This window comes from Salvia miltiorrhiza, chromosome 8, assembly GCF_028751815.1.
Source record: "Salvia miltiorrhiza cultivar Shanhuang (shh) chromosome 8, IMPLAD_Smil_shh, whole genome shotgun sequence".
NCBI classification, from domain to species: domain Eukaryota; kingdom Viridiplantae; phylum Streptophyta; class Magnoliopsida; order Lamiales; family Lamiaceae; genus Salvia; species Salvia miltiorrhiza.
The window spans coordinates 6,344,968-6,361,007 of NC_080394.1; the positions used below are offsets into that span (position 1 = coordinate 6,344,968).

At 38.5% G+C, this 16,040-nt stretch overlaps 3 protein-coding genes across 3 annotated transcripts; 1 reads left to right on the top strand and 2 right to left on the bottom strand.

Annotated features, from left to right (window-relative positions):
- Positions 1-2,449: 2,449 nt before the first annotated feature.
- Positions 2,450-4,711, top strand: LOC131000442 (E3 ubiquitin-protein ligase NLA-like). The gene is made up of 5 exons (XM_057926350.1): positions 2,450-2,933; positions 3,438-3,937; positions 4,031-4,168; positions 4,243-4,301; positions 4,391-4,711. The coding sequence occupies exons 1-5, from the start codon at positions 2,741-2,743 to the stop codon at positions 4,494-4,496; spliced, it is 996 nt and encodes a 331-aa protein (XP_057782333.1). The 5' UTR covers positions 2,450-2,740; the 3' UTR covers positions 4,497-4,711.
- LOC131000443 (uncharacterized) lies at positions 4,607-6,529 on the bottom strand. Its single transcript, XM_057926351.1, has 3 exons — positions 5,932-6,529; positions 4,973-5,094; positions 4,607-4,890 (listed from the first exon to the last, which is right to left on the bottom strand). Exons 1-3 carry the CDS (start codon positions 6,257-6,259, stop codon positions 4,771-4,773), a joined length of 570 nt encoding a protein of 189 aa, XP_057782334.1. The 5' UTR covers positions 6,260-6,529; the 3' UTR covers positions 4,607-4,770.
- A 335-nt stretch (positions 6,530-6,864) lies between these two features.
- Positions 6,865-14,033, bottom strand: LOC131000444 (ABC transporter C family member 4). The gene is made up of 12 exons (XM_057926352.1): positions 13,560-14,033; positions 10,783-12,917; positions 10,312-10,632; positions 10,085-10,171; positions 9,372-9,995; positions 9,119-9,283; positions 8,736-9,030; positions 8,383-8,597; positions 7,920-8,225; positions 7,736-7,799; positions 7,410-7,649; positions 6,865-7,331 (listed from the first exon to the last, which is right to left on the bottom strand). Exons 2-12 carry the CDS (start codon positions 12,874-12,876, stop codon positions 7,231-7,233), a joined length of 4,512 nt encoding a protein of 1,503 aa, XP_057782335.1. The 5' UTR covers positions 12,877-12,917; positions 13,560-14,033; the 3' UTR covers positions 6,865-7,230.
- Between the last annotated feature and the right edge of the window lie 2,007 nt (positions 14,034-16,040).

Sequence of the window (16,040 nt, forward strand, 5' to 3'; positions counted from 1 at the left end):
AGTAAACACCTCTGAAACACAATTTACGGGCCTCTTGTCAAGTAATTTGGATTTGTCATTTCTGACCTATTCAATAGATACTTTGCTTCCAAAACCAAATAACAAATTCTGAAACAATAGCATGTCATCAAAGATTAATATAAATATAATTTGATACTCAACAATCAAATTATTAAGATAACCAGTCAAAATTATGCTTAGAAAAACCATTGGGTCATTTCCATTAGCTGGAGGCCCGAGGCTTAATTTAACATGATTGCAACAAGGTGTAAAGTCAAATCTGTAATTGAGAGCAAAAATATTTGATAATTTTCTTAAAGGTGATTAGAAATAAAGAATTTATACTGTTGGCTTTTCGTTGCACTCGGCATGCTTGAAGAATTAAGCACATTAAATATTTTTTTTTAAGACACTCTCAGTCATGTGAAATATTGTACGATCCTAATTCACCCATTTAGATGACTGCAGATGCTCAAGCCTAAGCTTGTTTTTTAGGCATATTTTTTAATAATATTATTGGTTAATTGTAGTTTATGAATATTTGTGAAAAGGAATAATTGCGTCAAAGCCTCAAAATAGACGAACTTTCACACTTTTTTGGATGCACATGAACTTAAAATTATGCCACCAAATACACAAACTTTCATTTTTATCTGATTTTGCACACGATGAACATTTTTATAAATAATTCATATATTTTAGCGTTATTATCCCTTATATATATATATATATATATATATATATATATATATATTAAATTTCATGTCATTTTTATAAATAATTTTAAAATTCACACATTGAAATAAATTAATTTTACCCATGGAAACAAATTTTGAGGTACCGATAACATGTGAACTTGCTCAAAAGATGAAACAAAATAATACTATATGGAAATGAAGATCTAAAAAATAATTTGCCCAATTCACGACAAATAGAAAAAAATATTTTATAATACTTGTCTGTTAACAGTGGGATCTAGAGTTCAAACTCATCGTTCTCCCTCTTCCAAATTATATATATATATATATATATATATATATATATATTAAAAATAAAAATAAAATCGAAAAAGAAAATTCACGATATCGTAGTTATGACTTTTTATAGGCCAACATCACACAATTAAAGAAGCTGCCGCCACATGTGATTTCTACACCAAGAATACCGATTATAGGGCTATTTTTTTTTTTCTTTGCTAGTCTATAAAAATAGCAAAGAAACATTTACTCAAATTAGAGAAATATAGGCTTAGAGAAGAATTCCGGAACTCCACAGGACCACAGCCATAGAAAAAAGTCATATTACATGCTTACGCCATTTAATTATATTTGCCAAAACTTTTCGATACGCTTTATATCTTTGGATTTATTTAATAAATTCATTAAATGCTAAATTATCATTATGCTTTAATCGGTTGTACTATCCACATTAATACGTCATTCCAATTGCCAAGCGCAAACTTAGCAAGGTGATATTTACCCCGTTTGGCGTGTCCTTTAATAAATTAAAATTAAATATTGATGGTTCAATAAAACTATTATGTAAAAAATTCAGGGACTGCAAAAGTCACTTTGCCATATATGTATAATAAAGATCATAATAATGAGAAATATTATGGTGTGTATTATATGTGAGCATCGTTTGCGTTAATATTATTTTTTTGATTTTATATATTTATTTAATTTTAATATCTAATAAATTGTTATTAAAATTAATAATATTATAATTTACATAGAAATTAAAGCTCAATTTGTTCGTTATCCATTTAGCTTCAAATAATTAATAAAAATAACTACTTGAACTTTAATTTTTTATATAATTTATAATTTAAATAATCTTAACAATTTATGAGGCATTAAGAATAAAAATAATAATAATAAATGAATGGTCATATAAGGCATGTAGTATAGTATTTCTCATAAGACTCGGATCATATATATGAAGGCTGGTTAAGTTTTTAATTCTCGGCGGATCTCTAAATCTCTATTCTTTAGTCAAATTAAGTATTTACACAAATATAGACAGTTGATTTTATTTAAGCCGACAACTTTCATGATTTCATTACAAAATCATTATGATAATGTGATTTTCATACATTTATGAGTTCCCAGAATTAAAGTTACGGAGAAATAAATTTGCCATTGTATATACAAAAAATCTTTAGAGAAAGTGTGTTCATACAAAAAATGATAAATATATTTATTCGCATGTAACGATAAATATATTTAGTCTTTGTTGGCTTGTCTCCCAAGGAAAACTGTGATACACATTACAAGTTAGAGGTGATAAATTAGGAAAATAAATTTGAATGCATCACAATTCACAAACAACTGTCTCAAATACCACCTTTTTTTTGGCTCCAGTTTGCGTGAACTTCTCAATCAGAAATTGACTTTTTCAGTGATTTCTATCCTTTAATACACGTCATTAAGCCGCACTTTACTGCTAACACGCTGATTTCACACTTTGGCTCATCATATATTCATATGTACATCCCATAAAAAAAGAGAGAGATTTTCCTACTAAAGCTATATATATAGGGATCACTCACATTCACATCATTTTCTTCTGTGAGAGAGAGAAAGAGAGAGAGAGAGTTTCTTAACTAAAATCTATATATATATATACAGGGATCACTCACATTCAATATCATTTTATGAGAGAGGGAGAGAGAGAGAGACAGAAGGTTAATTTTAGGAGGAATTGAAAAGCGTAGGGTATTTTATTTAACGTGGGAAAAATGAAGTTCTGCAAGAAATACGAGGAATACATGAAGGCGCAGGAAAAGAAGAAATTGCCACGGGTTGGTTTCAAGAAACTCAAGAAAATCTTGAAAAGATGCAGAAAACAGCCTCATTTGGATGGAGCTTTCCTTGCTGATCACAACAATCATAGCGATGCCGCCTCTCACACTTGCCCACAGCATTGCTCAGGTTACTTCAATCTTCAATTTATTTTCTCACTTTTTTTAAAAAAATATTTTTATCTTCTTGAATTTGGGTGGTATATCTTTTCTTTTTTTCGATTTTCCGTTTACGGTTTAATATTAGGTGAAATTCGATAGAATTCTGTTGATTTGAGCGTAGATAAATTTTCTGGTATGTTTGGCTGAAAGCTGGCAGATTCTTGTATTGTGTTAGTGCATCATCGCTTCCTAATAGTTATTTCAGGTGGAATTTAGATATGGGAGCATTTCAAAATTAGGACTTGGTTATTCAAGAAACTCCATTAGATAGTTTGGTGAACTTGGGTGCTTGCTCACATGTTGTAGGTGTAGTTGACATTAGAAAAGCACATAGCTTTCTTCATAACAAGGTAATTCATCATCTTCCACTATTGATAGAGACTACTCTTATATATGCAATACACCACCAAAGCAAAGAATCTCATCTTTATGTAATTGTTAGTCATTTACCAAAATTGGGTGTGTTGTGTAGTTTGTGATGGGACATTCTTCCCTTCACTTCTTGAGGAAATGTCTGCAGTAGTGGGGTTCTTCAACGCAAGAGCCCAGAGATTGCTGCAGATACACTTATCATCTGGTTTGAGCAAGTGTGTGATCTGGTTGAAAGGTAAGGTCAAGGGGAATCACACTGCGCTCACTCAAGAAGGCCGCGACTTGGTCACCTACGCCATCATCAATGCCATTGCAATGCGCAAAATACTCAAGAAATATGACAAGGTTCACTACTCTAAGCAAGGCCAAGCCTTCAAGTCACAAGCTCAAAGTAAGCACATTGAGATCCTTCAGTCCCCATGGCTCTGTGAGCTCATGGCTTTCCATATAAATCTCAGAGCATCGCGTCCCAATTCAAGAAACTCCACTGCACTCTTTGAGGGATGCTCTCTCAAGCTAAATGATGGGAAGCCGTCTCTCTATTGTGAGCTCTTTGACTCGGTAAAGCTTGACATCGACTTGACCTGTTCCATATGCTTGGTCAGTTGCACATCTCTTGCTCCATGCTATCAATTAATTTGGCGCAACACTTTTACCTCCTGCTGAATGATGCGATGCTCATGTTATCTACAGGAGACGTTGTTTGACCCCATCTCTCTTGCCTGTGGTCACATGTTCTGTTACTTGTGCGCATGCAAAGCTGCTTCAGTGAGCGTCGTGGATGGCCTCAAGGCAGCAAGCCGCGATCAGAAATGTGCAATATGTCGAGAGGTATAGCCTCTCCTCATTTATCTGTCTTCCATCTATACCATTCCAATAATTTCTTGATCATACATTCAATTCAGGATGGAGTATATGAAGCTAAAGTGCGTTTGGAAGAACTGCATATTCTATTGAGCCGAAGGTAATCAATCTCCTACTGTCATAATTGATGGCTTGATTCAATCAAGCTAAGTGTTTAAAGCCTAATTTTATTGATTACAATTTGAGCAGTTGCCCAGAATATTGGGCAGAAAGGCGTAAATCCGAAAAAAGAGAAAGGGTGAAGCAAACCAAGGAGCACTGGGAGTCCCAGTGCCGCCTGTTCACGGGCATCTGAGCTCAGGGCCATCGCTAGCTAGAGCATCGTGGAGAAGTTCTTTTTAGACATCTATTTTTGGTTGTTTATGAGATCTTGTCTGAAAATGCATATGCATATATAAAGCAATCTAGTCAAGAAACATGTTTGTATTGAAAAACTTCGGTAGTTGTATTGTTCATTCAAATTAATGCATTTCCCGAAGTGAAATAAATACATCATATGATTTTTTAACACCTCCAAAATAAACTAAGAGAGACAGGTCTGAAGCCAGCAACGAGCTATGTTGTTTGGATCACTTTGTGCCCACGAGCAACGGGTTTTTATCTTTGTATATATGATACCGTTTGCATAGCTTCTCGAGTGTTGCTACCGAGTGTTGCATCTTGTTTAGTTTGATATCCATGAACATGCTCTGCCAAACAAGAAATGCATCAGATAAAATAATCCAACTACAGACATCTATTAACAGGAGACTCACTTGTTCTCTCTCTCACCTGATAGTCATCACCATATTTCTCTACCAGGCGACTGACATGTAGCCGTTGTGTGGCTGTAAGCGGTTGAAGGGAAGGCTGCTTGCCATCAGTCCGCTTCTTTCCCAATGCCGACTTCAAATCTAAATTGTTCCAGACGGATCAGGAACACAGTTCAAAAGCATGAAGAATGAGTTTTATTGGTCAATACTTCAGAAAAACTTACAGTTGTCATTATTAAGAGAAACCTACAGCATTCTAACAAAAACACAAATCCGGAGATGCCTATTGTATGCATCACTCACTCGAAACACAACCCTAAAACAGCAAAGATATTACTTGTCACGTTCATAGAGCACCAATGAATGTTATGGCAGGCAAAATCAAACCTATGATATTTTATGCTTCAACATCGCCTAAATATCTACCTCTAGAGTGTCAAGATATAATTAAAGTTAAAGGCACATTAAACCAGACAAGGCTCAAGGATTCCTGTACAAGAAAATGGTCCCTATTCCCTAATATAGTGGTCACAGTGCATCATTTCTACATCAACAATGGAAAGAAACTGAAGGTCATCTATATAATTATCTCAACGACTTTGAGACAAATAGCTCGATACACGTAAACTAGCTTTTTGCAATTAAGCATCCCTTCTGTGCCGTTGTCCAAATAGCTTTCCACCATTGTACATTGCAGCCCCAACAAGATCCCATCAGATTGTTTACAATGTAATTATACTCGCAATTAGCTAGGTTTACTTGCTCTAAACATCACATTGATTGATTGTCAAACGCACTATATATGCCTTTTACTCGGTAAAACCTACTGCTACATCGAAGAGCTGAACTTTTATCGCAAACACAAATTGGGATGATCTTCAACTACAGCTAATCCAACAATCAAACACCAAGTAAATAAATATAAATAAATAAATAAAGGAATGAAAGATATAGGAGCAAAGTGGCGAAAACACTCACCATCTTCTTCGAGGTCGCTGCCGCTGTCGATAGGGTCGAACTCCGACACGGCTATGTCGCTGTCGGGAGGCATCTGGAGATCATCACTCTCGACGATGTGAGGCGTCCGCGACCGCACGCCGAGGTAATTGGGATTGGAAACGACGCCGAACGACTTGTAATTCTCGATGACGCTGCCCTTCTCATCCCACTTCGAGAGGGGGTCGAGCAGAGCTTTCAATTTCGGTGGGAGATTGAACGCCGGCTTGAATATGTGGGGGTTTTTCTTCGGCAGTCCCACTTGTACTTTCGCCCTTGATCGCTTGTACTTCCGCCGCGAACCACCCATTGCTGTGCTTTCGCCTCTGGTTTGCGGAAATTAGGGTTTTTGGAGAAAGGGGGCTAGGGTTTAACAATACGTTGCGTATTATTCCAATCTAAATAAGTCGTCACTGTAACTAGTGATTTACAAAGCTTAACTAATTCTTTCTAAATACGGAAAAGTCCAACTTAACCTTCCAACTTCTTGATATAATACTACTGTACTAGTATATGGTTAGAGGGTTATGTTGTCTTGTCACCATTTAATATTATTTTTTCATTCTACGAAAAAACTCAGAAATTATTATCAGGATTCTAAATATATACAAATTACTGTATATGAGAGTCAAAATTCGATTAGTTCTTTTGTTCATCTATTTGAATTTAAAGAAAATAAAATTTGAAAGTTAATTTTTAAATAATTTATATAAATTTTATGATCCTAATAATAACTTGTTAAATATTAGAATAAAAGACTATATTAATAAAAAAAATGTTGAGGAGACTTTGTTTACCAATAACACAAATCCTCTCGTACAAACTTTGCTGACAACTCACATACTATAATAGAACACTTATTAAAATATGTGAGTGATCCGTACTGTATGAATGTTAGCATGAGAGACTCCCCTATAAATAAAGACCGACATATTCTGTTATATATTTTCAAGAGTATATTTACACATCTTAATAATCTACTAAAGCAACATGGATTTATGGTAAGGCACCACCGAAAGAAAAGCAAACAGAAGGAACTATATTTTGCTAAAATTTAGCAAAGGCTAATTATCAATTTACTTATCTCGGAATCCTGACATACATACATTTTGAATATAATTATACAAGAACAGTTGCAATGAATGTTGCCAACTGCCTTCTGCCCTTATTTCCTCCATACTTAGCTAGGCTGGTCTAGCAAAATCCCTCTCTCCCAACACCAAAAATGTCATCTACCCATGAAACCTTGATTATCACTTTCTTGACTGCAGATTTGTCTCGTCACAGTTCCGCTGACCGGTTCGCGTACTCCTGCACCAGCGCCCCGAACAGCGACGGCCTCTCGAGCAAGTGCCCCGGCGTGTCGAACTCCTTGGCCAGCCCTATTACGAGACGTATATAAAGATGCGAGTCGGGATGTCATGAACAGAAATACGAGAAATAGAAGATGTAACACGAACCTGCATCTATGACCAGCACGCGGTCACAGTCCATGACCGTTGGTATCCTGTGCGCGATGCTTATGATGGTGCACGAGGCGAAGTCCTCCCGGATGATCTTCTGGATGACCCCGTCCGTGTGAGAATCAACGGACGCGGTTGCTTCGTCCATGAATAGAAGTCTGCTCTTCTTCAGCATCACTCTTCCTAGGCAGAGGAGCTGCCTCTGCCCCACACTCCAGTTGTCGCCGTTGTCAGTAACTGGAGATAAGCAATGAGCAAAAGCTTTGTCAGAACTCGTCAACCTACGACAAGGACGCGTTGATGTGGATACGAGAGCTGATTACCTGCTGAGTCGAGCTTCCCCGGTTTTGAAGACACGACGTCCTTGAGCTGGCAGCGCTCGAGGCTCTGCACAACAACATTTTTTCAGCACGGATATATATAACAGCAAGAGACGAGTCGGATCCTCTATTACAGCATTGTGCATCATTTCCTATTGTCTTTACGAATACTAGAAAAGCTAGCTACCTTCCAAATTTCGTCGTCTGAGTAGAGGCTGGTCGGGTCGATGTTGCTCCTCACGGTTCCTTCGAAAAGAACAGGTTCTTGAGGGATGATTCCGAAGCGGGACCTGAGATCGTGAAGCCCTAGTGCCGAAATATCAATGCCATCAATGATGATCTTCCCACCAGATGGCTCAACCAATCTGAACAAAACCTGGATCAACGTCGATTTCCCGCCTCCTGTCCGACCAACAACTCCGATCTTCTCGCCCCCGGATATGCTCAGAGTGATCCCCTTAAGAACCAGAGGTGTATCCGGGCGATACCTGACCTGTTCCATCCAAGATTCCACCATTTCATCAGAGAGATTAACAGAAGAAGAGAAACATGTTATCTCGATTCCCTAGTTGGGCGTGGCCCTCATTGTTTTGCCATCAAAAGCATTCAAAGATTACAGCAAACGACGAGCATGATAAATCACAGCGTACCTGCACGTTGTTGAGCTCAACATCACCACGCGTCGGCCAGTTAGACGGAGGGGTGGAATCTTCTTTCCTCCATTCGGCCTCAGATGGTATGATGGTGAACTGTTTTATCCTCTCAACCGATACCATCTTATTCTCCAAAAAGCAGCTAAAGTATATGGCCCAAAACAGCGTCGTGTTTAACGACAAACCATACGAGAGAGCCAAACCGACGTTCTCTGCAAGATTCACGCAGATTGGAACACATTAAAGTAGTGATAGAAAGAAGTAGCAGTATCATTATTCTAGTCCAAAATCATGCTTATTTGCTTAGGCCAATGCAGGAATTTGATCAAGATTCGAGGCAAGAAATTAACCTGGTGCAATAATGCTGCTAGGCAAGACTGTCATGAACAATGCAGACATGCAAAGGATGAAGCTTCCCAATAGTTCCAGACGAAATCCAAGCCATTCATTGGATCCGTTGTTGTGGAAATCCATGCGCAGATTAGCGTTTACACGATTCACATTCTCGTTGCAGAAGCTCACCTGCTTCCTGAAGCAGCGGATCGTCATGACACCGGTTATGCTCTCCGAGAAATGATGAATGACAGGTGCTTTTGTGATGGAATCAAGTCGAGTCAATTCACGAGATGTAGAGAGGTAATACCCCTGAAAAGCCACAAGAAACACGTACTCGCACGATTTAATAAGAGAAAACCAACGTAGCATACGACAATAGGAGAGGAGGAAGGCCTACCCGGTACCAGAAATTCAGCCAGCCAAGAGGAATCACGAGGATAATGGTTGGCCAAGCGTACTGACACGTGATGATTATGATGCTGAGCAGAGTTATATACATGGCGAGGGTGATGCTCGTGAAGAACGGGATCAGGATATCTACGTTGGTTTGATCAGTCGATGCCTGCAAGAGTCCAAAGATGAAGATCAGTTTCTCAATGTAAGAATCTCAAGCTTTCCAAACTCGTGGTTTTCTCAGCATCTTTAATTACCCGCGTCAAGATTCTTCCGGAGGGCGTTGTGTCAAAGAACGACATAGGCGCATGGAGGATGCTACGAAGAATCTGCACGAAGAAAATCTGGGACGTCTTCAATCCCATAACCGCGACAAAGATGCTCCTCACGAGGACTAAAACGAAGGCGACTGCTGCAAAGATGGCGTATACTGAGATGAAGAGGGAAGGGCTGAACGAATCCGCGTTTGCATCTGAAGTTTCATACGCCAACCAGTAATCACTCGACATCAGACTCCCCTGCCACGCCAAGGAGAAAAACAGCATGGCTGCGACCCCCCACCATCCAAACGACTCCGTGCAATATCGCTTGTAAACAGACAAGCTCACTTTCCCAGTCGCTCTCTCTTCCTCCTTGATGAGCTTGGAACTTCCCTTGTTATGCTCGGATTTCTCTTGAGAGTTGCTATCACCGTTTGCATCTCCTAGTTTGAAAGATCTTTGTGTTTTCACCTTTGGGGAGACGATGTCATCGTTTTTCGTCTCCACATCAACGAGTTCCATGGAGGCTTCATGGGCAGAGACTAAAGCCGTGAAGTCCAATCCAGAATCCAGTAGCCTGTCGTACTTCCCGGATTGAACGATGGAGCCTTCTCTCATAACCTGATTCAAGAAGCCAAAATGGAGTTCAAATCTTACGTTCATAACATTAGAATAAGTTTTATTTGCAAGTGAAAAGGCTTTCTTCATACTAGGATCTGATCAACGTTATGCAAGAAGTCCACTTGGTGTGTAACGAGTATAATAGTCTTGTCTCGAAGAATCCCCCTAACGCATTCCTGCAAAAGAGAGATCAACCTACAAACATTACTAGCAAGTAAAGAATGGCGACGCCTCAACACGACTCTTGATCAAAACGAGTCCAAAGTACTCAACTACTAAGCAATCTCACGATGCACGTTATAGGGAGATCGAGTACCTTGAAAATATCTGATCCTGTATGAGCGTCAACAGCGCTAAACACATCATCAAGAAGATAAATATCACAATCCTGATAAACAGCTCGGGCAAGTTGAATCCGTTGCTTCTGGCCGCCACTCAGATTAATACCACGCTCTCCAATCTCCGTTTGATCCCCAAACTCCATCATCTCCATGTCCTTCTCCAAGCAACAAGCTCTGAGAACTTTCTTGTATTTCTCCCCATTCATCGGCAAACCAAACAATATGTTTTCTTGTATCGTCCCATTTTGGATCCATGCGGTCTGGGCAACGTAGGCAGTGGTACCGCACACTCTAACCTACGTATACAAAACGCAGTTACATGATCATGTTAAAACTCTTCAAAACATTAGATGCAACGGCCAACCAACAATATACGAGCATCAAATGAACGTGAAAATTGCATGAAGACATTAGAATGCTATTATAAAAGACTAGTAGAGTTGTACCTTCCCAGATAATTTGAACATCTCACCAAGAATCGCTGCAAGAAGGGAAGACTTCCCCGATCCGACCGTCCCAACAATGGCACAAAGCTCCCCTTTCCTTATATCGAAATTCAAATTCTTCACGACCTCCTCCCGGGTCTCGTCGTCCCAGCTAAACGTCCCGTTTCTTACCTCCACAGCAATGTCGCTGTTGCACCCTTCAACGCGCTCCACCGTGTCTTCCACCAATTCCCCGCTGGTCATGAACCTATCCAGCCTCTGCAGAGAGACGATGGCCTGAGAGAGCGAGATCATCGACTGGGGGAACGTCCTGATCGGCTCCTGCAGCATCTTCAACAGTGAGGTCGTCGTGAAGACCGTGCCAACAGTGAGCGGGAAGCCAAGCAGGAGCGCACTCCCAAATGTGATGGTGGAGATCAGAGCCGGCGTGCTCCACAACACGATGATGTTAGCCGAGAGCGAGTACATAAACTTGGACAACCATTGATACTCAGTCTCTCGAAACGACTGAATCCTCTTGTTGAAGTGTTCCTCCCAAGCCTGGAACTTGATCACACGCATGTAGCTCAGCATCTCGTTTGTGGCCTTCATCCTCGAGTCACGGTTCCTCATGATCTGGAACTGGTACCTGTTATTCATCCTGGTACGAAACAGCACGAAGGCAATGACCAAGCCGAGCCCGGCCACTGCTGCCAGAGTTGCAGTGCCAAGATACTGGTAAAGGATGACCAATGCCACCAACATCTGCATCGGCATAAGCCACAGCGCGTGGAGCTGTAGCATCATATCCGACAGCTGCTGAGCATCGACAGCCATGTAGTTCACAATCTGTCCAATACCATGAGCTTGTCTAGCCGAGCCAGACAGCCTCAGCCCCTTCTTATACAAGGATGTAATAAGCGTGGAACGGATAAGCATCCCGAGCTTCTGTGTGTGGAAGTTAAACTGGTGTGAGCTCAAAACCTCAACAAATTTGGCAACCAACAGAATTAACACAAGGTAGTATCCTTCATAAGCGGAAGTGCCCTTCCCCGCTGTGAAATCTACGAACCCTTGGATCAATGTGGGCCCAACGTACAACACGCAGAGCCTCAGCAGCGCGAGGGAGGCAGTGAAGAGGAGGTGCTTCCAGAAGCAGCGGACCAGCGTCTTCACAACAGGGTGCTTCGAGTTCTCCTCCGGCTTAGGCCAGTTCTTTTGGAAGAGACGCGACATTAGCTCTGCTTTGTGAAACGGTGAGAGGGTAGGCACGTCCTCGAGCTTGAGGGGCGCCGTGTAGCCTTTCTTCAAAAGGGGATTCAGCCAAATCCAAAACGTTTTCGAGATAATGGAAGCTGAAGCATAGCCAGTCACATTGGACTTATCCGAAATGGCTTCATACTCGTGAGTTTCTGAATCCACCACTGGTTCAGACTGATGATCCCTCGCCACCTCAACGCCCGTCGTCCCTCTGATTCCGGCTGCAAGAAGCACGATGGATAAAGGGAACACGAAAATCGAGCCAATGTCATCCACTCTCAACTCAGAACCACTCTCTTGAAAAGATATCAAACGTGTGAGAGCAGAAGCAAAGGACAACCCCAAAACAACAAACTGCACGATCCAATAAGCTCGGAGAGTCAAAGGGTGTGTGCTTGCTCGAAATCTCTTCTCATGAATAACAAGAACAGCAATCACTAAGTAAGTAATCGCTTGGAACAACCAATACAACCCATCCACTGTCTTCCATGCCAACTCAGCAGTCCCGCTAAAAGCAAGAATGCAGAAAACAGACGAAGCGACTGCAACAAGCAACGAGACGAGCAAGACTAGCTTGAACCATACATTGGTTCTAACAAGATCTGTCTTGCTACTAATCAAAGGAGTGCTGATCTCGCCATTTGAATGACGAGTGGCGGTGAATCTTGAGTAGAGCTTTTGAAGAGCGAAGAAGAGCAAGACAATCAAGAATAGGATGTCTACAGCAGATATGAGTGCTCTTTGAGGACACGGAGAGAGAAAGATGAATCTTAGCCATTGAAAAGGCGAGCTGCCTGATGACTGCAACACAGAGCTAGAGCAAGAAAGTGTGGTGATCCAAGAAGATGATGGCATTTTCTATGGCAAATCCAGTCTCAAACCACCATCTTCTAGCTCTGGAAAAACAAAAAAACAGAGATTATTGAATTAGATAAAAATTGATTCAAATCTTAGCTCAATATCATGAACTAAACATCCCAAATCTTTGATGCAAAATTGGAATGCGTGTGTAGCAATAAAGTCAATAAACACTCAGATATAAAAGAGTTAGCTGAGACATGTGGTGGCCAAGCCACCACATGACATGAATCATGAACTTGAGAGAGAGAGAGAAAGAGAAAATAAGACCGTCTTATTAAATTTCACCTCTTTGCTCGCTTTAGCTACTTAAATTTGGAAGTCAGAACAAAAAATAATTATCTTTATCAGATCTTGTCGGAAAAAACATGAGATCACAGAGATTAAACTGAAATTATTCAACTAAAGCTGCGAAAACACGACAAAGAAAATGGAAGAATGCAAAACCATCCGAAACTCAAAACTGCAAACACAAACTGTATAATCCCACCAAAAAATTCAACTCAATCAAAAACTGAGTCGACCAAAACAAGATTCAGACAAACACCATGCAAGAAAAAGCTCACAGCAGTACAAGACTGCAAGACAGATTCAAAATACAACGATATTTTGAAGTGAAGGGGGTGAAAAAGAAAAAGAAGAAGAAGAGAAGAAAAATACTAGTAATATTTTATTCATACCTCGTGCCTCGTGGTTTTTCCGGTAGCTCGAAAAAACAAGTGCCAAAAATGATGGGGAGTTCACAAGTGGGAGTTGAGCTAAATTCTCTGCAACTCGTTTACTATTTAAAAGCTGCAGCTTTGTGAATTCTTGCAGCGAAGGAAAGAGAGAGAGTAAATCTTGTTTACGAAGACCGATGCATGGTCGAGAAAAGAGCTTTATGTTCGGTGGCAATAATCTAGTTTTGGTCAAAACTAATTAATTTTAAGTAAAATTATAGAACTACTACTATTGACGGCCAATTCAACGGCCCTCAATATGGATTTCGTGGATGCTAGTCCATTATTATAATGTATACATCATTTGATTGCACAGCTCCAAGTGTAACGATACTCCATATCTTAGAATGTATATTTAATAGTATTATATTAACCATTAGATTGTCCCCATTTGCCCAAACTCAAAGAAAACCACTAGATTGTCTCTGACGTGCAAAACTGTGCGATCTTGTTTGTATTATTTCAATTTATGATGCGATGGGAAAAGTTCAAAAATACATGCAATGCCATCCAATAGAATTCCGCTCCACACGAACATGACTTTTTTTTTTTTTTTCAGAGGGCGATGAACAATTTAAAATACTAAAATTACACTATATTACAAAACAAATGAATTATGAAAATCTCGGGAAATTATAGAATGCATGAATATTTATTGACGTATCACATAACACAGTAAATTTCATGTCTCCGTATCGTGCCGATTGATTTTGTGTTTTGCGATTGTGTCGTGTAGTTATTTTATTAATAAGTGTTTATTTTAATTTATCTCTCTAAAATAAAAGCATAATATAATGAGATATAGATTTCCCATTTAAAGTGGAAACTATATTTGATGTCTTGTTTGTTTTAAAAGTAATACATTTATATCAATATTTATATTACAAAAGTCTTTTAACTAAAGAGATAAAAATGTGGTATAAAATTATAGTACTTCTTAAAGGGAAAAGTTATGGTGCTCAAAATTTTATTACGTCAAAATAAATGAAGTACTATGAAGTAATAAATGAAGTTTATATACTCCGTTGCCTCAATTAATAAAATGAGAATTTGGTCCCCTCAAAACCATTTATCTATAGCATAATCGATCACCTACCCACCGTGGGTAAATATAACTTGCCCATCATTGATGTGACAATGTTATTTAGGAAGGAGAATTCATGATAAATTTTATTCTAATTAAAATTATCTTACTCTAATTACAATTGCCACATCAGTGATAGACGAGTTATATTTACCCACGGTGGGTAGGTAATCGATTCTGTTATCTATAAACCTATGTATAATAGAAGCATTAGAGTTTATGTATAGTAATGAATCAATCGCATTAAATTGAGAAATAATGGAGTGATTACTCCTCTTCAAGCAACATACAAAAGTTTAATTCCAATAATGAAGAACTAGTGTGTAATCCGTCGAAATTCGACGGATATTTATTCTAATTATATTTTTAATTATAATAAATAAAATAATATATATACTAAAGTAATGAATTTGTTATGAATTAATGAAATTGCGAACAACTATTTATTATATTAAGTGATTGATTCTAATTCTAAATTCATTAAGATTCTACTTGGATACAAAAATTTACTGACGGAATACTTAAAAAAATCTGGCTCGGGGGCGGAACCCTCGTATAGATATTTTCAAACGTTGTACTTCAATAAATTCCATCCCCCCTAATAACAAATCCTGGATCTGCCACCGCTTAATATACTTTAATTGCTAATAACTTCAATAAGTTTTCTAAAGGTGCGTACTAATAAATTAATTAGTGGGAAGCATGAAAATATGTTTAACCTTTTTGCGTTGACTATATTTTTATTGCCAATTTTTGTAATATTTATCAACCTAATACAAGCACAAAAAGATAATATCACAATTTATTTCCATTATTTTTTATCATAAAAAACCGTTATCATAATTAAAAAATAAAATAAAAAATAGGCGGGGAAGAAAGCAGCTTTTAATAGTAAAACTGGCAATTATCATATTAAAAGTTGTAGGCCAAACGTCTCATGTCCAGTTTCTATCATAAATAAGCAATATATCTTCTAGGATCACAAAAATGGCGTGGAGCTTTTATTACCTGTTTCTTATATTTGTTCAATGCGATACAGCTGCATATATTTGGTTAATTTATTTGTGTATGCTTCTATTTATATAGTTTTATTACAACTTTATATTCTATTGTCAATTATTACTGTATTAACAATAAATACAAGAAAACAGATGCATTATTAAAGCGATGCATCGGATTTTGTTGGATGTTTATAGGGAAATATTTCCAACGGTTTAGCGTGATTAGCTGAAACAGGTTTACTAGTATTATTTACTATATTTGGCACTATATAACAAAGGTGAAATGTTGCTTAAACAACCCTGAATGAGGATTATTTGCTATTAAAAATTGTATATAAAAAATGGCTAAATTTATTT

What these genes read in the sequence shown, in the direction of transcription:
- LOC131000442 (XM_057926350.1), top strand. Translation starts at nt 2,741, where the DNA reads ATGAAGTTCTGCAAGAAATACGAGGAATACATGAAGGCGCAGGAAAAG. An exon ending in TGACCTGTTCCATATGCTTG is followed by an intron (nt 3,938 to 4,030) that starts GTCAGTTGCACA and finishes TGTTATCTACAG; the next exon opens with GAGACGTTGTTTGACCCCAT. An exon ending in AATGTGCAATATGTCGAGAG is followed by an intron (nt 4,169 to 4,242) that starts GTATAGCCTCTC and finishes CATTCAATTCAG; the next exon opens with GATGGAGTATATGAAGCTAA.
- LOC131000443 (XM_057926351.1), bottom strand. Translation starts at nt 6,259, where the DNA reads ATGGGTGGTTCGCGGCGGAAGTACAAGCGATCAAGGGCGAAAGTACAA. An exon ending in CAGCGACCTCGAAGAAGATG is followed by an intron (nt 5,095 to 5,931) that starts GTGAGTGTTTTC and finishes GGAACAATTTAG; the next exon opens with ATTTGAAGTCGGCATTGGGA. An exon ending in AATATGGTGATGACTATCAG is followed by an intron (nt 4,891 to 4,972) that starts GTGAGAGAGAGA and finishes CTTGTTTGGCAG; the next exon opens with AGCATGTTCATGGATATCAA.
- LOC131000444 (XM_057926352.1), bottom strand. Translation starts at nt 12,876, where the DNA reads ATGCCATCATCTTCTTGGATCACCACACTTTCTTGCTCTAGCTCTGTG. An exon ending in GGGGAAGCTCGACTCAGCAG is followed by an intron (nt 7,650 to 7,735) that starts GTAATCAGCTCT and finishes GCTTATCTCCAG; the next exon opens with TTACTGACAACGGCGACAAC. An exon ending in CGTGCTGGTCATAGATGCAG is followed by an intron (nt 7,332 to 7,409) that starts GTTCGTGTTACA and finishes GTCTCGTAATAG; the next exon opens with GGCTGGCCAAGGAGTTCGAC.